The 20,840-nt window shown below is 42.5% G+C and overlaps 1 protein-coding gene across 1 annotated transcript in view; it reads right to left on the minus strand.

Annotated features, from left to right (window-relative positions):
• LOC111953019 (PDZ domain-containing RING finger protein 4-like) overlaps positions 1-20,840 on the minus strand; it is a 108,246-nt gene that overhangs the window by 43,240 nt on the left and 44,166 nt on the right. The window contains exons 2-3 of the mRNA XM_023972088.2: positions 13,100-13,368; positions 7,347-7,428 (exon numbers count right to left, since the gene is read on the minus strand). Coding sequence (XP_023827856.1) covers positions 7,347-7,428; positions 13,100-13,368 — 351 coding nt within the window. The remainder of the gene's footprint in view (positions 1-7,346; positions 7,429-13,099; positions 13,369-20,840) is intronic.

A 20,840-nucleotide genomic window follows, 5' to 3' on the forward strand; every position in this document is an offset into this window, starting at 1 on the left:
ATTGATGTGGGCGGTCCATGATCAGCTACCTTGTCTTTCTGACGTTGAGGGAGATGTTGGTGTCCTGCCACCACACTGCCAGGTCACTGACCTTCTCACTATAGGCGGTTTCATCGTCCTTGGTGATCTGGCCTACCACCGTYGTGTCGTCAGCAAACTTAATGATGGTGTTAGAGTCTTGCACGGCCATGCAGTTGTGGGAGAACAGGGAGTACAGGAGGGTACTAAGCACGCACCCCTGAGGGGCCCCCATGTTGAGGGTCAGCGAGGTGGATGTGTTGTTGCCTACCCTCACCACCGGCTCTTCAGGAAGTCTAGGATCCAGTTGCAGAGGGAGGTGCTCAGTCCCAGGGTCCTGAGCCTAGTGATTAGCTTTTGTGGGTACTACGGTGTTGAACGCTGAGCTGTAGTCAAAGAACAGCATTCTCATGTATGTGTTCCTCTTGTCCAGGTAGGAGAGGGCAGTGTGGAGGGAAATAGAGATTGCGTAATTTGTGGATCTGTTGGGGCAGTATGCAAATTGGAGTGGGTCCAGGGTGTCTGAGATGATGGTGTTGATGTGAGCCATGRMCAGCCTTTCAGAGCATTTCATGGCTACAGATGTGAGTGCTACGGGGTGATGGTCATTTAGACAGGYTACCWTGGCGTTCTTGGACACAGGGACTAGGGGGGCCTGCTTGAAACATTATACGTATTTCAGACTGGATCAATATTCAAACCTTGTCTTTGATTTACAAACAAATTTAAGTCGGGATTGAGACTGGACCACTCAGGAACACTCAACATCTACATGAAAGCCACTCTGGTGTATTTCTTTTTGTAATTGTCCCGCTTCAGAATTCTAGAGTGGGTTTTCCTCTCACATCACGCTGCGACCACATTACTTGAAAATACAGAGAGTTTCCCTCGATGTTGTGTTGCATTGGATTTGACCCAGACCTGTAGTTATTCATTTATTATTTTTCTTTCATTCTGAAAATGTGGGGTAAGTTGTATAGATCGGTAGGGGRAAAAAATCAATGTAATCCCTTTTTTAGATTACATTTTAAAAGCAGCACAATTTTGAAGATGTCCACTCTCTGAGAAGGCATCACCTGTTCCCATAAAGTCCTTATCGTGGGTTATAAATAGTATACAGATTGTATACAGTGTAAAGAGAACATGGAGGCTAAACAAGACAGACATACTACACAAGAGTTTTTAATAATGAATCTTTCGATGGCTCTTTTTCTCCCTAACCCAACACCTTGCCTCTCACGGCTCAAGCTTTTGTACTGAAGGAAATCATCAATGTCCTTGCTTAATGAAATGGTGAGCCAACATTTCATTACCTATATTATATTTCCGCTGTGAGGTAATGGCAGKGTGCCCACATTATGATTTTTCATCAGACTGAGGTAATTTCAGAAATCTCTCTCTCATTTTGATAAATGAACGAATAAACCTCACTCTGAAATAGAGGCATTCAGCTCTGAACTATTGACGCACGTTAAGTGAAGGCGGGTTAGCGTGGAATATACCTGCTCCCGAAGCATAAAATAAAGAAGGGTGCAGGCAGGCTGCAAAGCACACACAATATAATAGGATTTGTTAATAGAAATGAGGCATAAAGAAAAGAGGCTTAATATATTATATTTGCGTTGACTCTAATGCCACGGCTGAAGCAAGAGGCGACACAAGTGGATGAGCAAATGTCTTTAGGGAAGAAGGGTGAGAAATAACTCGAGCTCAGTGGGTGGAAGGAAGGAAGCTTTCGAAACAAATTCAAATGAAACAAAAGAGAAAATGTAATCATCATACATCACTGAAAGCAAAGCCAGACTGGCAGCACAGTTTACCTGGTCCTCAATGATGTGGAAATAAAGAATATTAGTACAGGAGGAAGATGAGAGGAGGAGTGGGGGCCTGGTGGATTGAGACAGCCAAGTGTCGACATGAAGCCAGTTTATCATCGCCTCCCGTCTCATCTGCATCTAGATCAGTGTCTGTGTGTGTGCGCGTGTGTGTATCTGCGTGTGTGTATAAATTATAGGCTTAAATCATCAGCTGTCAAACTAACCCAGGAGTCTGCCCATGCACCTATGGGTTAGTTCAGCACAAACAAAGATGGAAGAGGAGGATTGGTTTGACTTGACACCTTGCTGTATTTATGGGGGGGAAAAACGGAAGCTTGTTACGCTCGGGGCTTTATTTGAACACACCTAACGCAGTGGTAAATCCCGCGGTARTGTTATAGGTTCAGGGGTGAGTCCAAAATATTTGAGCTATTTTCACAACCGGGAAAGGGCTGGGTTTTGATAAATAAATAAGTTGTGAGTGAGTCAAGGCTTGGTCCCTCACTGGCCAATCAGAACGTGCTCCTTGGCTAAATATGTGGTTGCTTCAAGTTGTGTATTTACGGTCTTTTGTATATTGTGTTCTCATCAACTCCAATTAGAATGTTAGTCCATTATAGCCTGGTTCGTTAAAGGGATACTTCAGGGTTTTGGCAATAAAGCCCTTTATCTACTTCCCCGGAGTCAGATGAACTCATGGATAAATGTTTTATGTCGGCATTCAGTACGCAAGAAGTTCAAATGTAGTTTTGCGAGCCAATGCTGACTAGCGTTAGCACAATGACTGGAAGTCTATTGTATCTACTAGCATGCTAGCAGTTAACATAGACTTCCAGTCATTGCACTAACGCTAGTTAGCAACGTCCTTCAAAAACGCGATTGCCAAAATCCTGAAGTATCCCTTTAAATAGCCTGCCCCATATTTGCTCAATATTTAACATATTTGCAGTTCCCATTGTTCTAATTGCATTGCTTCAATATGGAAAAACATTGTTAAACATAGGCTATAGCATTCACACTGATATAAGAGCTAGGCCTACTGTTAATTGTAGTCAGGACATGGACATGCCAAACGTAGTCAATAAGCAAGATTACATTCACAAGGCTATTGATAAGGCCTAAAAAGACTGTGTATAATTATAATAAAAACAAAACAACAACTTGTTTTAAATAGGCTATGTGCAGGGTTGGGTAGGTTACTTTCTAAATGTAATCCGTTACAGTTACTAGTTACCTTTCCAAAATTGTAATCGGTAGCGTAACTTTTGGATTACACAAACTCAGTAATGTAATCTGATTACATTCTGTTACTTTTAGATGACTTTCCCTTTAAGAGACATTCGAAAAACGTATGTTACCAATTGAACGACATCTATTGCAGGATACATCAATGTTAAAGTTTACATAGCTGGCCATATATGGATGTTACATTTTACTTTATGGGTTGGTTATGTAGGCTTCTTCTAACCCATCACTTTCTACCACATATAATAATACRATKTAAATGATATCTTTACATTACAAACCAAAGTATCAGAATTCCAGTCATTCCAATAAATGTTATACCCCTTGATCTTCAACAATAGGATTTGGAAATATGGAAATTTAGATTAGCCAAATTGTTATACCTGATTTTTAATGATTTTGTTGTCATGGAGGATTGGTCTCATTGATTTGAGTTGAAAAATAAGTGCTGCGCTCATGGAATGGCATGCTTTGAGCCCTACTGAAAAGTGCTATTTACATGTGAAAAATGAATGCCATGTGCTGCATTTGCTATTGGCCTATTGTTTACCTTTTTGTTGGTGACACTTTGATATCTTGATAATATGAAGCTGTTTAAAGGGTAAATCCACAGATGAAACAAYAACAAAACGGACACCCCGCCTCTGTTTTGGTAAGAAGCTGAGGGATGGGCCTGGAGAAATGTAACCACTCTCAGATTAATAGACAGAGATATGGACGCAAGGACTGACCATCCATGATGCCAAAAAGTATTGTTTAAATCATGTTATGGGGCTATACAGTATTTGTTTACATTTACAATGTTTACAAACATTGAAGCAAAACAAGCTGATATTTTGGGTTCTCATGGAGTGTGACAGTTGAACTAAGCTCATGAKGCATTTATAAGTTATACTTAAGCAATAAGGCCTGAGGAGGTGTAGTATTGCTGTTGCTATTATAAACTGGTTACCAATGTGATTAGAGCAGTAAAAATATATGTTTTGTCATAACTGTGGTTTACGGTCTGATATAACTTGGCTGTCAGCCAATCAGCATTCAGAGCTTGAACCGCCCAGTTTAGAATCTTCAAGAATGAATGGATTCGGAAAGTATTCAGACCTCTTGACTTTTCCACATTTCTTTTACGTTACAGCCTTATTCTAAAAATGATTAAATMGTTTTTTCCCCTCATCAATCTACTCACAATACCCCATAATGATAAAGTAAAAACAGGTTTTTAGACATTTTTGCTCATTTATTTAAGACAAAAAAAGGAAATATCACATTTAAACAAGTATTCAGTCCCTTTACTCAGTACTTTGTTGAAGCCCTTTTGGCAGCGAGTACAGCCTCGAGTCTTCTTGGGTATGACACTACAAGCTTGGCACACCTGTATTTGTGGAGTTCCTCCCATTCTTCTCTGCAGATCCTCTCAAGCTCGGTCAGGTTAGATGGGGAGTGTTGCTGCACAGATATTTTCAAGTCTCTCCAGAGATGTTCGATGGGTTCAAGTCCGGGCTCTAGCTAGGGCACTCAAGGACATTCAGGGACTAGTCCCGAAGCCACTCCTGCGTAGTCTTGGCTACGTGACGCTTGGCATTCAGGACAAAGAGTTTCTTCAGACCAGACAATCTTGTTTCTCATGGTCTGAGAGTCTTTTTTTTAGGTGCCTTTTGGCAAACTCCAAGCGGGCTGTCATGTGCCTTTTACTGAGGAGTGGTTTCTGCCACTCTACCATAAAGGCCTGATTGTTGGAATGCTGCAGAGATGGTTGTCCTTCTGTAAGGTTCTCCCATCGCCACAGAGGAACTATAGAGGTCTGTCAGAGTGACCATTGGGTTCTTTGTCACCTCCCTGACCAAGGCCCTTCTCCCCTGATTGCTCAGTTTGGCTGGGCGGCCAGCTCTAGGAAGAGTCTTGGTGGTTCCAAACTTCTTCCATTTAAGAATGATGGAGCCACTGCGTTCTTGGGGACCTTCAATACTAAAGGAATGCTTTGGTACCCTTCCCCAGATCTGTGCATCGACACAATCCTGTCTCGGAGGTATACGGGCAATTCTTTCGATCTCATGGCTTGGTTTTTGCTCTGACATGCACTGTCAACTGTGGGACCTTATATAGACAGGTGTGTGCCTTTCCAAATCATGTCCAATCAATTGAATTTATCACAGGTGGACTCCAATGAAGTTGTAGAAATATCTCAATGATGATCAATGGAAACAGGATGCACCGGAGCTCAATTTGAGTCTCATAGCAAAGGGTCTGAATACATTTGCAAAAATTTCTAAAAACCTGTTTTCGCTTTGTCATTATGGGGTATTGGGTGTAGATTGCTGAGGAATTAGTTTTATATAATCAATTTTAGATAAGGCTGTAACGTAACAAAATGTGGAAAAAGTCAAGGGGTCTGAATACTTTCCGAAGGATTATAAGTAATTTAATTTATAAATCCCAAAATGGATCAAGCAACTACAGATTTCCCCTTTAAGTCTATCAAAAGTGTGCGAGTTTGAGCATGTGTCCATTAGGCCTATGGATTTTTTAAAATCAGCATGAATTAGATTGAGCAATAAAAGCCCCACTTTTATTCCATAGGCTGGGATCCGCACTATGCAGCTGTTGCAAGAGTGCATTTTTCACTGGCTGTCAATTGGTTTAAAAAACAATGATTGATAGGCAGCTTAAACTTCTTGAATTCAACCATTATTGGGTTCAAATACACATTTAGATTTGTGAACAGCCATCCACAACAACCACAATCTTAAGGTGCAAATAGTGATGAGAGAGCAGCAGTGAAATTCACATCAATAATAAGTGATATCCGTATGGCCGTAGACTTCACCACTGCTGTCATCCTTACCTGCAAGCGTTTATTCAAGTTGGATAATCTTTGGATGCCAACAGCAGTCGCACCATTGGAAGACATAGCTTGGACTGTAGCCTACAAAAGTCTATTTCTGCTCTTTTCCCGCGATCCATCAAAAACATTTGGTGTGTCATCATTGTAGTCTCTGACTTGTGGTCAGACTCGCTCAGGCGGAACAAATTTAAACGTGCACCTTTTTTCAATGCTGATTTGAATGTCATTGAGAAAACAGAGAAGTGTAAAACTTTTTTTTTTTGCAAACATCCTTAATGAATTTTAAAATAATCCTCTTTTTATCCTCGTTTTATGTAATCCTTTACATGTAACATATTACATGTAATCCATCTGTAATCCATCTAGTTTTTCAAAAGTATCTGTAATCTGATTACAATATTTTTGCTGGTAATGTAACAGATTACAGTTACCGGTTTATGTAATCCCTTACATGTAACATATTACATGTAATCCATTACTCCCCAACCATGACTATGTGTAAATACAGTTACAGGCACCATAATTGCTTCCTGTTGACGTATAATACAGACAAGGCATTTTAGACTATGGGGGGTTTTACGTACATCCACACTTTTCAAAGGATCTGGATAAAGATCCAATATAAAGAGAAAGGTAGAATGTCCACTCACCGTTACGCTGCTCACAAATGTAATATTTTATAAACATCATGGAACCATCTTACAGATCATATTTGCAGACAAATAGCAGACAAAATTGCATTCCTTTTGAGCCATGCACGTTCCTACCATAAACCCATGGATGGTGAATCCTTCTGAGAAATTTGAAATTGGCATGTTGTCGCGTGTTTTTTAAGGACAGACGTCAAATATTTCCACCCCTCCCACCTCAGTGCAAACACAATGGCATAAGACAGGTAAATTACCAACCCTGGGGCCAGGTTTGGAAAATATCAGAGCGCTGGCTTTTACAAGTTGAAATCGCCAAAGACCGTACGTTTGACACTAGCGCCGCCTTAACGCCAGACAAAAATAGAGCCCTCAGTATTTTACAGGACAGATACCTTTTTTTCTCTCTGATGCCTCAAATAGGACAAAGTTAAGGGTGTGAGGTTGCTACACTTTCAGTGAGTTATAACCAATGACATATTAGAAATATTCCCTCGTGAAGATCTCGTAGTACATCATTATTGGCAGCGTCTGTGGCTGTAAAAGGTCCTGTAGATATCCTGAGCTGTCTGTCGTGTGTAGTGTGACCTATCATCTATCTGTCACCACATTCCCCTAGGGAGTCAATTACAACTGAGCCCTTCCCTTATTGCTAAAGCCCCGTTATGAGATGTGGTGTGTGTGTTTGGGGGGTGGGGGTGGGGAGAGACAGGGGGTGTTCTGTTTGTTTGTCAAACGTTGTTCACAACTACGACAGGAGGTGTAATCAAGTCTTACCTCATACTCAAACTCCTCTGTCCTCCCTCCATCAGCTCTCCCCTCATAGTAATCCTGTTCCATGGTGTGGAGAGAGTGACAGCTGTCAGGGGGAAAAAGAGAGAAGGAGAGAGAGAAATAGGAAGGAGACAGAGAGAGAACGAGAGAACGAGAAATGAGTTAAGAGGGAGCAGTGGCATGTATTCGGATGCCAAGGGAAGGCTTCCCCAGAATAATGTATATATACAGTACCAGTCAAACGTTTAGACACACCTACTCATTCAAGGGTTTTTCTTATTTAAAAACAAAACTATGTTCTACATTGTACAATAATAGTGAAGACATTAAAACTATCTAGTAACGCATATGGAATCATGTAGTAACCAACAAAGTGTTAAACAAATCCAAATATATTTTGTATTTTAGATTCTTCAAAGTAGCCACCCTTTGCCTTGATGACAGCTTTGCAACACTCTTGGCATTCTCTCAACCAGCTTCATGAGGATATCACCTGTTTTCTTTGTGCTGACTTGCTGTAACTCTCTGTGGTTCTAAATCAGTAGTTGTTTAGTAAACCGTCAAAAACGTTAACTTGCTTAACCATGTCGTAGGTCATGTAACTGTTTGTTACGCAATATATGCTTTGTGGACTTCACCAGACAAATGTTTTTCTCTGGTTTTGTGATGAAACAACTGCGTGACTGTTGTCTGGCTCCCGAGTGGCGCAGCAGTCTAAGGCACTGCTTCTCAGTGCTAGAGGCGTCACTACAGACACCCTGGTTCAAATCCAGGCTGTATCACAACCGGCCGTGATTGGGAGTCTCATAGGGCGGCGCACAATTGGCCCAGTGTCGTCCGGGTTTGGCCGGTGTAGGCCGTCATTGTAAATAAGAATTTGTTGTTAACGGACTTGCCTAGTTAAATAGAGGTTAAATAAAAAATGGCCTTATTGTATATCACGGTGGCGTATGAACAAATGGGTTATAGGTCAAACAAGGCATTGATCACAACATATGTTGTAACATGGCTTTTTTCCTGGCTTGGCTTCCCCAGTGATTTTATCCATGCACTGCTACTGAGAGGGAGTTTCTCTCTCTTTCACACAATCGCTCTCTTACATACACTGACTGTAAGTGACAGTTTTCTTTGTCTTTTTCCTGCATGGGACCGCTAGGAGGCGAGGAAGAAAGGATGTCAGTGCTGTCTAGGATGATGCTGCGATAGCTGTTGCACGCATATATTCTCTCTCTCTCTCTCTACTCCTCTCTCTACTCTCTCTCTCTCTCTCTCTCTCTCTCGCTCTCTCTCTCTCTCTTCTCTCTCTCTCTCTCTCTCTCTCTCTCTCTCTCTTCTCTCTTCTCTCTCTCTCTTCTCTCTCTCTCCTCTTCTCATCTCTCTCTCTCTCTCTCTCTCTTCTCTCTCTCTCTCTCTCTCCTCTCTCTCTTCTCTCTCTCTCTTCTCTCTCTCTCTCTCTCTCTCTCTCTCTCTCTCTCTCTCTCACAGTGAATATTTTACTTTATGTATCTCATGCACAGAGCAAAACAGCTTTGCTTTGGGGGTTTGTAAGGGTAATTTTAGATCATAATGAGTGCTATCAAATACACACACGCTATCTTTGACATGAAGCATTCACTTTTGCACACTGTTGAGCATATTGAATTTTATTTCCATTATAATTCAATTTCATTGCGTCTGTGAGTACACACAAACACGTGTTATTCTGTCCCAAAACATCTTCTGGTGACAAAATGAGCCTTGTAAACGTCAAAATGTTTTATCCCTGTGGCACTACAATATTACAGCACATCGTACCATTGTTGGCCGTGTGTGTTTGTTTGCGTTTGTGTGTGTGTGCACATTGAACACAATCACACAGCTTTACTGCCACGTTCAAAACCCGGGGAACAAACATTTGTTGTGTCTATAAATGTGCCGTAATCTTGGCGTCTGCAACCTGAATCGCAGATGAGGAGGAGAAAATGTCTCTTTTATGGGTCACATTGATTACATTTAGGAGTCTAGCCCGGGGCTATAACTAGGCTGTGAATGAATGTTGCACTGTATTGCCTGGTTTTATTAACCCATTCTGTTTAATCACCTTGTAAACCTTCCATGAAACCAAATGGCTGTGCCAAGCAGCACCAATTATTACAAGCAGGCCCTGTGGGTCGTGGTGCTACTGAGTTATGGAGAAAATGTCTTATATTATGAAGGAACAAAGGGTTGGATCTCGTCAGGTTTAAAGGGTTGGGTCTGGTCATGCTGTGGGTTGATGTACAGCAGTGACACATGTAGATTGCTCAAAGCGTAAGACCACGTTTCTTTCTGAAAACATGTGATATGTGTCTTTTATTACAGACTAGTATAAAAAAAAAATATCTAATCTCTAAAGACTAAGCACTTCATGTAACTAGGGCTGTGGCGGTCACAAAATTTCGTCAGCTGGTAATTGTCAAGCAAAAAGCTTTTGGTCTCACGGTTATTGACTGTTAATGAACATAAACACATTTAGCATCTCCTGGCTTCCACACTATTGCAGACCTTTGGAACATCTACATTTAAATATATATATATTATATATATATAAATCTGTGTAATATAGCCACAATAAATCCATTATTTATTTTAGACAGGTCTAAAGAAGCATGATCTGAAGAAAATGTAGTCTATTTCAGAAGAACAGAATAGCATACTCTGAGTTGTCCTTAAGTTAGGTCCTGATTTGGCTATGCCACACGGCTGTGGGCTACACTAGTTCATTTAGCAGACAAGTTTTGCTAAGAATTCCGTGGCATTATGTCACGACTCCGACCGAGGCAGGCTCTCCTTCCCGTTCGGGTGGCGCTCGGCGGTCGTCGTCACCGGCCTATTAGCTGCCACTGATCTTTYTCCTCCCCCTCCTTATGTGTTCATTGGTTACACCTGTTWTGTGTTTGTTCGTAATTAGTTGGGCTTTATCTGTCAGCCGGCCCGCCCGTTTCTTTGTGCGGGATTGTTTTRTTGTAAGCTTGGTGTTTGTTAGTCTGATCGTTACATGTTTGTATTAGTGTGCATTTTCCTTGAACTGTTTTCGTTCCCCGTGTCTGGGGCAGTTTATTTGGGAGCACCCAGTGTCAAGTGTGGTGGCCGTTGTTTGTCAGTGGTTCATTAAATGAACRTGATCATTGTATCCTCTGTCTTCCTGCGCCTGACTTCGCACTCCGACACCCAGTCGTTACACATTATTTTATATTGTTTCATACTATGAAGAATACAATTGAACAAAGCTGAATAAAATATAAATATTTTCTCCAAACGATTTGAGGGAATGCACACATGCGGCTATTCTGTGTTGAGCGGTTAACAATAAAATAGGTACTCCTATATGCTTAATTTAGAGTTATTAATGTAGCTTTTGTTGTTCTACACACTGCATGATGCGACTCTAATGATGATTTGAAAAAAGTTGCTTGAAAGGCATGAGCTCTGCTTTGTTTTTTWGCGCAGGCTGTACACACTTCATTAGTCTGTTATTCCCAATTTTACAAGCGCTTGATAATGCCTCRAATTTCACCGTATCCCCTTTGTGGCCATAATGCACCATAAAAAAATCCCTGCCTTTGTTGTGCCCTTTTCCCTGAATGCTGCGCCCTCTACATCACATGATCGGTTCTTAAATCACAGGCTACAAGTGAAGACAGACACATCGGGGACGCAACTGCGTGCTTCTTTATCTAATTCCGAGATGCATATTGAAGATATTGGAAGAACTGTCCACACTTACTTTTTGTCAGCCAACAAGATGATTAGGCCTAACGAACAGCAAAAGCACTAGCCTATGTCAATCTACTATCCCCCATAGTACAAAAGTTTACTTATTCTATTCTGTGCGAGAAATAAATAAATATTCCAAACATAGTCTGGGACAGTTGTGGGATGCAATAGATCCRAAATTAATACAGCCACTAGCATCCMAAAAATATTTTTTACGCAATGTGGCTGACACAACAGATCAGAACGTTTAGCTTAAAATGTTGATAAACTATATGGCTATTTCTTCACATTATCAGCGCAGCAATGCCCACATGGCAGTAGGCTATAAGCGGGAATGTCCATTAGAAGGAAAAAACACCATTATCAAAAGTGAGCACACATTTTTTKGGCAAAAATTATCTTCCCCAAACTTGAAACTCACGCAATGCTTATGTATGCCAGTTAGGCTCTAAATCCCTTGTAAAGCGGATCAATGTGCTTCACTTTAAAAAGGTTTTTGGCCGCCTTTAGTTGTGATCAAAACATATAGGCCTATGGGCTAGTCTACATGAGGTGTGTGACTATGATTGTAAAGATTCACAAAAAAATGTATGTTTCTTATGCTGGGCATCATTATCAAGTGATAATATATAAGTGATAGGCTAATATTGTCACCCATCAGCCTATYTTTGATTTAATCTCGTCTTCACGGYGGCATTCCCTTTGTGGCCKTAATGCACCCTAAAAAAATGCGACACATGCACTTAAATAGTGAATGGAGGACACTTTAGCCGTGATTCATTTTCATGCCAGCCAGCTAGGCTATATTCCTGTTATAAAGATGAGCAATGTGCTTAATATTAGGAAMGTTGAGAAATAAATATAGTAGGCCTAGCCTATAGAAAGCCGATGGGATCCTCCTCTTTTTAATAGAGGTCATCACTCTGTTTTCTCATGCAATTGCATAGCCTATGAAATGTTGCGCAACATGAGCTCATGAGTGTTTGATTCGATTTTCGATTATATTTGCATTGATGTCAGAGTGATTAAAGGGACAATAGAGAGCTGAGTGCCAGGCAGTTAGCAAGTTTGGTAYGCTACTAATGACCATGAGYAGCATCAGAGCTTGGAGAAGCCTAACTACCGTGACTAAACGGTCACGTGGAATTTGATTGCCTTCATGACTTGTAACCGGTGTGGCGGGAATACAGTCACCGCAACAGCGCTACAAGCAACTCCAACTCTCCAACTGTCATTGGGATACTTGGTTAATTTAATGTACCTCCACCTGACATTGGATACTTGGTTAATGTAATGTACCTTTAACAGACATTGGATACTTGAATCCAAGACAATTAATTATCCATGGGATGTTGTTGGAATTAATTAGCAACTTAATATACTGTATCCCTCGTTCACAGAGTCGCAATTAACTTCTCAGCGTCGTGTAGAGAAGCCCCCGAACAGCTTATATTTCACCGTCTCAGTCCCGAAAGAAGAAATACAGACATTCTTCATGCTAAACTTTATCTTGATTTTAGTTTTCCTCCCCTTAGAGATGAATACAATATGAAGAAAAACAAAAGGAAAGAGAAAAGACTGAAACCATTTTATTTTGTTGTCTTCAAGGAAACCCCCAGTTGATACTTGAAACCCTCTACATTGTGAGGGTCTACCTCGAGTATAGATGTTGTAAGACTGGATTTTCTGACAGCCAACAAGAACTTGGTCTCTTTGGCATTGCAATTAAGCTTCAAGCCTTGAAATATTATTGCACTGTGTGAATAAACAATGAAACCCCAATCTCAGGTGGATTTATGTTTGTAGTCTTCTTAGCTAAAGTACTACATTATTTATTTATAGTCGCTCGGATCAGAGCTAGTCTACCTGTCACACAGAAGGGCCATATGTGAGCTGATCTAGGATCAGTTGAGCTTTTTTTGTCATAAAGAAAAWGATAACATGGACACTGGGGACCTGATCCTAGATCACCATTCCTACTTTGAGACGCTTTATGAATAAAGGCCCAGATCAGATCTTACCTGTCAGACAGCAGGAAGGGGCAGATGTCAGGCACGGGAGGAGTGGTGGCTCGGAGCTTGGCCAGGGCCATGATATGTTCGAAGGTGATGTCTGTCTGCGTGCACATGTCCACCACGTCCACCACGCCCACTTCCTGAGTGGAGCCAACATGGCCGCCGCGGCCAGCAGTGTTCCTCCTGAGGACCTGCACCACAATGGGGTCCTTAGCAGAGCGGAACGCCTCGACTGCCTCATCATGACTGGCCTTGGAGAGGTCCTTTCCATTCACCTGTACAGGACAGGAGATAATAGAGTTTGAAATAAAGTTACTGTAAAGATACTGGAAGATAACAGTTACTGTAAAGTACTATGTGACTACTGTTGATGTAGGGCTTTTCCTTCGTGTAAAAAACAGGGKAAGTTAAAGTTACTGTAACACTGTTTACTGAATTCATGTAAAGACAAAAGCTACAGAGGACAGGAGAGGTTTGTCAGACACAGACCCATTAGGCAGTTGGCTTGTCAGTTTTGTCATGTGGTTAATCAKATAATAMCTCACTATAAGCAGGGCGGTATTATACTAGAAGTGTTGTGTGTTATTTTAACATATTAGTAGATGACCAAAGCCATTGACTCATTGGTGTAAAGCCATGTCTAAGAGGATTTATGTCTATTAGTTTATTATGTGCGTCATGCCAATCTCATTTCAATATTTCACATAAGCAATAAGGGGAAACAAATAGGAAAACTGTGAGGGAATGGATGATGTCAGTGGTTAATGGGCTGCCTGCAGTATGTGAGGTCTTTCCTCTGAGTTTTATTTATTAAATTTTTATTTTCACCTTTATTTAACCAGGTAGGCCAACTGCGACCTGGCCGGGATAAAGCAAAGCAGTGTGACAAAAACAACAACACAGAGTTACACATGGGATCAACAAACGTACGAACATACAACGTCAATAACACAATAGAAAAATCTGTGCAAGTGAAGTAAGGAGGTAAGGCAATAAATAGGCCATAGTGGCGAAGTAATTACAATTTAGCAATTAACACTGGAGTGATAGATGTGCAGATGAGGATGTGCARGTAGAAATACTGGTGTGSAAAAGAGCAGAAAAACAAATATGGGGATGAGGAAGGTAATTGATTGGATGGGCTATTTACAGATGGGCTGTGTACAGCTGCAGCGATCGGTAAACTGCTCTGACAGCTGATGCTTAAAGTTAGTGAGGGAGATATAAGTCTCCAACTTCAGTGATTTTTGCAATTCGTTCCAGTCATTSGCAGCAGAGGAAGGAAAGGCGGCCAAAGCAGGTGTTGTCTTTGGGGATGACCAGTGAAATATACATGCTGGAGTCCGTGCTACGGGTGGGTGTTGCTAAGGTGACCAGTCTTTCCTTTATTTAACTAGGCAAGTCAGTAAAGAACAAATTCTTATTTTCAATGACAGCCTAGGAACAGTGGGTTAAACTGCTTCATTCAGGGGCAGAACAACAGATTTTTACCTTGTCAGCTCAGGGATTTGAACTTGCAAATTTCTGGTTACTAGTCCAACACTCTAACCACTAGGCTACCCTTCCGCACCAGTGAGCTGAGATAAGGCGGAGCTTTACCTAGCAAAGACTTATAGATGACCTGGAGCCAGTGGGTTTGGCAACGAATATGTAGTGAGGGCCAGCCAACGAGAGCACACAGGTCGCAGTGGCGGGTAGTATATGGGGCTTTGGTGACAAAACGGATGGCACTGTGATAGACTACATCCAGTTTGCTGAGTAGAGTGTTGGAGGCTATTTTGTAAATGACATCGCCGAAGTCAAGGATCGGTAGGATAGTCCGTTTTACGAGGGTATGTTTGGCAGCATGAGTGATGGAGGCTTTGTTGTGAAATAGGATGCCGATTCTAGATTTAATTTTGGATTGGAGTCTGGAAGGAGAGTTTACAGTCTAACCAGACACCTAGGTATTTATAGTTGTCCACATATTCTAAGTCAGAACCGTCCAGAGTAGTGATGCTAGTCGGGCGGGCGGGTGCGGGCAACAACCGGTTGAAGAGCAAGCGTTTTGTTTTACTAGCATTTAAGAGCAGTTGGAGGCCATGGAAGGAGAGTGGTATGGCATTGAAGCTCCTGTGGAGGTTTGTTAACACAGTGTCCAAAGAAGGGMCGAAGAGTTGCTGGGAATTGAGGGGGATCTTTTGGGAGTTGTGGAGATTTGTGGGTTAAAGCAGGTTTCGTTCAGTGGCCATAAACATGACATGAGAGGGACAGCACCTGGGTACCCCATGGCCACTCCCTGAGTCACTTGAACATGCGTGATGTCATGTTCCTAGAAACACAGTAGATACCCAACTAACATTCTTATGGTGCTGAGGGTGCGGGGTAAAGTTGCCCATCGAGGCTGATCTTGGGTCAGTTACGCATTTCCCCACTACACTGGTTTGGGTTAAGACTGATCCTATATCTGAAACTTTACCCTGCAGCGGTGCTAAGACCATTGCAATACGACTAACAAGCTGATCACCACAACAACAGACATCTTATCGATTCCTAATAAACAAACTCAATAAAACAATGCGTACAAGAACAACAGGATGAGCTGCTGACWTCAGTCAAGAGAAGACGTTGAGAAACAAGTGTTTGTGTAAAGCCCTCGGTTCCGCACGTTGACGCTCCAGTGGTTCCACATCACTGACTCTATGCGTCCTCATGAGAGTCAGACAGTAGGCCTACCAAACAGAGCAAACTGTTTTCTGTCAGAGTGAAAAAAACGTTTACACTGCAGCTGGCATCTATGGAGAAAATCACCGGTTCATTTAGCCCAGTAATTGGACTGGAAAAGTAAGCATGCTGAAATACCTCGGAGAATGTATTTTGGTATAAGGCAGTAAACAGAGATTATAATTTAGATAGCCTCTCCCAAAACGGTACACGCAGCACAAATCTCCTGCAGTTGTAATCAAATTATGGCATTCAGTTGTAGCATTTTGCCTGCGGGGCAGACCGTTTATGGAACACGTTGGAATGAAACGATAAACTGGAGAAGTTTGAAAAGATAACTTTCTCATCTGCATTTTACAAGTCAGTAGAACACGCAACAGCACACCTCAGGCTCGCTACCAACGGTTTATCTTGATGTGCCACGTAGCGGACACTTCGATCCAAAGTGACTACAGCATTGTGGGTAACTGAACCCGCGACCTTGGCCATGCTCCCTACTGCACCAACTGAGCTGCACAGAACCACAGTGTGTCAGTGATACGTCCGTCTCCGATGTCTGCGTTCCCTCATCTCTCAGGACAGGTGTATCTGAGGGAACGTTCACCTTCCTTCCCGTGATCAGGTCTTCTAAATCAGAGAATGCCCCCCTTACAAAACACACACAACGTGTTTCCAGCCACAACCGGAGGCGATAAATAAAGTGGTCCTCTGGTATCTGGAGTGACCTTTGTGTGATGTGACGTGGCATTAATCACCTGAGAGATAAACTGGGTCAACACATAGAGCTCCTGTGGAGCGGTACGGCGACTGTAGACGACTGCAGCGCTCGCTCTCCTCCTTCCCTCCATCCCTCCTCTCTCCTACACTCTCTTCCCCCCAAAAATGTGCTTTTCTTTGTGGCCAGTCAGCAGTTGCTATATACTGCTACAGACCTCATATAGTGTGCTAAAAAAAAGTAGGACTTTGAATAATTAGGCTATCCCATATAGTAGCTTATTTTGGTCTGAACCAAGTCTCTCTCTCTCTCTCTCTCGCTGTCTCTCTCTGCCTCTCTCTCTCGCTCTGTCTCTCTCTCTTGCTCTCTCTCTATCAGTCTGAGGAGCCTAGCTAACTAATCCTGGAACAGAACACAGCCTGAAGAAGGAAACAAAAGGAGTTGTACCAGATAAATGAGGATGCCGATGGCATATGACAGTCCTGGAGAAAACTGATCACATTTCCATCCAACCAGCTCTCCCTTTGGTCTCTGGTCCAGTCTGTCCTCCCTGGGCTCTCGGCTGCATTCCAAATAGCACACTATTCCCTATATAGTGCAATACTTTTGACCAGAGCCCTATCGAAGCAGAGGAAACATGCGCACGCACGCACGCACGCACACACACACACACACACGTCAACACCAGAGAGGAGAACGGAGGGATTTTCTCTTTAGTAGATTTTCACCAGGATGGTCCAGATGGAACAATTAATCTCCAATCAACAAACTGAATATTAACTAACTCAGGCTGTCCCACTGGGCACAGACATCAATTTTGGATTTACATTCGGTTAAGTTGTCAACTAACGTGAATTCAACATGAAATCAACAAAACATTTCACCGTGACATTGGATTTAGGTTAAAAGTTGGGTGAATTTAAAAAAATTCCATCACAGTTTTCTTCTGATTCAACATCACCACATTTAATTTTTGTTGTTGAAATGACGTGGCAACAATGTTGATTAAACCAGTTTTTGCACAGTGGCGTGTGCTGTTTATACTCACTGCCCTGGTTAGTGTGGATCTATCCATCTATTCAATTTGTAACTATAGCTAGATATTCATACAGCCTTTTATGATTTCATCAGACAGATTTGATCACAATTCAACTACCATAACCTCTACATTTACATTTGAGTCATTTAGCAGATGCTCTTATCCAGAGCGACTTACAGTTAAGCGCATTCATCTTGAGATAGCTAGGTGGGTCAACCTCTACTCTCCTGCGTGCACACAAAGCATGCAAATCCATATTCATTCACAAACACACACTGGTAAACAAAAGCTGTTCGCAAACAAATTATTTAACAGAACTGTAGTGTTGATAGTTTCAAACCGGAGCTCCAAGAAGTACCACATGTCCACAACAGCTCCGTTCATTCACAAAGAGTCGATATGAATTATCGTTAGAAGCTGTAGCAACAGACAGCAACTTTGTTGGTTCATAGCAATGACTGTATGCTTCCAAGACCACGGCAATTTGAAATGTCAATGGACTCGGAGAGAAAAAAGGGCACCGTGGGACACAGGGATGGAGGGATTGAATGTATGGAGCGTGCCACATCTGTTTTGTGTTTGCAGACGGATACACAACAGTGTTTTCCTTCAAAGCCCACGAGAGGACGACCATCGCGTCTCACAACAAATGTAATGCACTGGAGTGAAATGGCAAGATGAAACCTGTTTTCTCTCTCGCTCTCTCTCTCTATTGACAAAGAGTGCTGGGAAAAAAACGAAAATACTTCCTGTCCAACCATAAAATCAAACAATTACTTGGTTGAAATTTTATAGGTGTGATTTAGGGAAGCAAGATTTAGACCAAATCACTGCCATTTGTTGAAGACTTACACGTTTCAACAGATGTACGCCCCGTGGTTCTATGAAACGTAGTTGAAGGGGCAAAGTATCTCATCTCCCCTCCTAGAGCTATCTAGAATCAAACCTCAGTTGAAGGTACAAGGGAGGGAGAGCACAGGCTTTGCCTCCTTAGTCGGCTCTGCTTCACTCGCAGTGTTTTGTCTCACAGACTCCCCGTCCATATCTTGACAAAGTCAATGTCCGCGCCCACTCTGAAATAGCATTAGCATAATAAAAAAAATCCCCGTCCAAAATCCGTCTCTTTAAGCTAGAGATTTCTGTTTCTCTGCACGGGCTGCGTCTCAATCCACCACAACCGCCAATGCCGGCCTTCCGCATCCGCCAATGCCGGCCTTCCGCATCTGCGCTGGAAGGTGGCGGAGCTACAGCGGTGTTTGTCAGAGCTTCCCTGAGCTTTCTTATACCTCACAGATATAGGAGAGACACTTCAAAACATACATCCTTTTATATTTATTTGATACCTACTGTACAGGGGTCCTAAAATGGAAAATCAAATAGCTAAATGTTCCATGGTATGACCATCTTAAAACAATTCCATATGTTAGCTTAGCAGACCCCCCCTCCAAAGGCTAAGTCTCTAGGGGACAGAGCAGACTGTACTGACAGACAGGTGGGGAAGCAGACAGGGCTTTATCCACTAAGATGTCAACTTCAGCCCTGTCTGATGCCTCTGTGTGTGTGTGCGTGTGTGTGTGTGTGGTGGTGTGTGTGGTGTGTGTGTTTTCGTGTGTGTGTGTGTGTGTGTGTGTGTGTGTGTGTGTGTGTGTGTGTGTGTGTGTGTGTGTGTGTGTGTGTGTGTGTGTGTGTGTGTGTGTGTGTGTGTGTGTGTGTGTGTGTTGCTGTGTGTGTGTGTGTGTTGCTGTGTGTGTGTGTGTGTGTGTGTGTGTGTGTGTGTGTGTGTGTGTGTGTGTGTGTGTGTGTGTGTGTGTGGTGTGTGTGTGGTGTGTGTGTGTGTGTGTGTGTGTGTGTGTGTGGTTGTGTGTTGTGGTGTGTTGACTGTGTGTGTGTTGCTGTGTGCCAGAGTGTTTCAGTCAGTGGGAAACGGCAGCAGGCGTAAAGCTCCTCTCAGCTATCATGGATTACTGAGGGGACTGGAGTGATTGATGTACTTCTGCTCTGTGAAAGGCAATAGCAGCTCGGGGCCATCGAGTCTAATATACTATTAGCTTTTTATGGTTTACAATAAACCACATACATAGTTGAACTGCCTCAGCACCACACACTGTGTGTTAACGAAGTGTTTTTATTTGTAATTTAAGATAGTTTAGATGAGGTTCTCTTGTATATCGGATCACAAGCCGGTCCATTTCTAAAAGAACGTGTGATGAATTGAAAAGACTGCTTTCTTCTGCAGTAGATAGATAGAGCGCGTGTTATTTGCAATTATAGAGACTTTAAATGGCCTTTTATGCCTTTTGAATCACTGGCATGCAGGTAAAGGATTACCATTTACGGGTATTGAATTGAAAAGACTAATTTCTTCAGGGCAGTAGATGCGTATCTCTGCTGTGAGATGTCTCCTCTATCGTACCGGTTCAGTTTGAGTGGCGGCCCTGTGGGCTTTATTAAGCATATGCAGGCACCCAGACAGACGGAGAGAGAGAAAGAGAGTGAGAGACGGAGAGAGAGAGAGAGAGAGTAACATGTAGGTCATTCAGCCTCTGGAGCACAGCGCTTACAGCCGTTGATTACACGGCTGTTCCATCAACCCCCCGTGGGGACAGGTGAGACGGCCCCAGAGCGATAGGACAAGGCCAGCTGTGTGGAGACAGCAGATAAAGCCGGAGCTGTACGGTATGGAGGACGGAGGAGTTTACCCACCCGCCAGAGAAGATGAAGAGGGAAGATAAGGAGCCTTGGTCTGTACAGCTGTGCTCCATAGATATGGCTACTGCAACCACAGGACAGTGGCTTGAAGTCACGCATTGCTAATAGAAAAAAATGGTGTGTGTGTGTGTGTGTGTGTGTGTGTGTGTGTGTGTGTGTGTGTGTGTGTGTGTGTGTGTGTGTGTGTGTGTGTGTGTGCGTGTGTGTGAAATATCAGTAAAGGAGGTATTAATTATGTGTTGTTGTGTGAGGATAGAAGATTGACACGTATTTGTTTTAGTGAGTTTTTATGTTCTGTCAATGCCGTATAAATTTGACTGTTAGACTAGTTTGCCGAGTGGGAATCGGCTTCACAGAATGGACATGCCTGTCCCTGTGTATTTTCGTGACTAGCGTGCTCTTAGGGTGAATATTGAGTCACTGAGAATGCTACGTGTCAAGCGGATTGACGGATGTTGTCCTGGTCGCTGTAGGGATGCAGAAGGTATGGATACGATTAAATTTGCGTATTAGCGTTCACGGATGAGATGAGCATATGCGCTGGTTAGGTGTGATTTCTTAAGGAAGGCGACCTTCGATTG

Source organism: Salvelinus sp. IW2-2015, linkage group LG26, assembly GCF_002910315.2.
Source record: "Salvelinus sp. IW2-2015 linkage group LG26, ASM291031v2, whole genome shotgun sequence".
NCBI lineage: Eukaryota > Metazoa > Chordata > Actinopteri > Salmoniformes > Salmonidae > Salvelinus > Salvelinus sp. IW2-2015.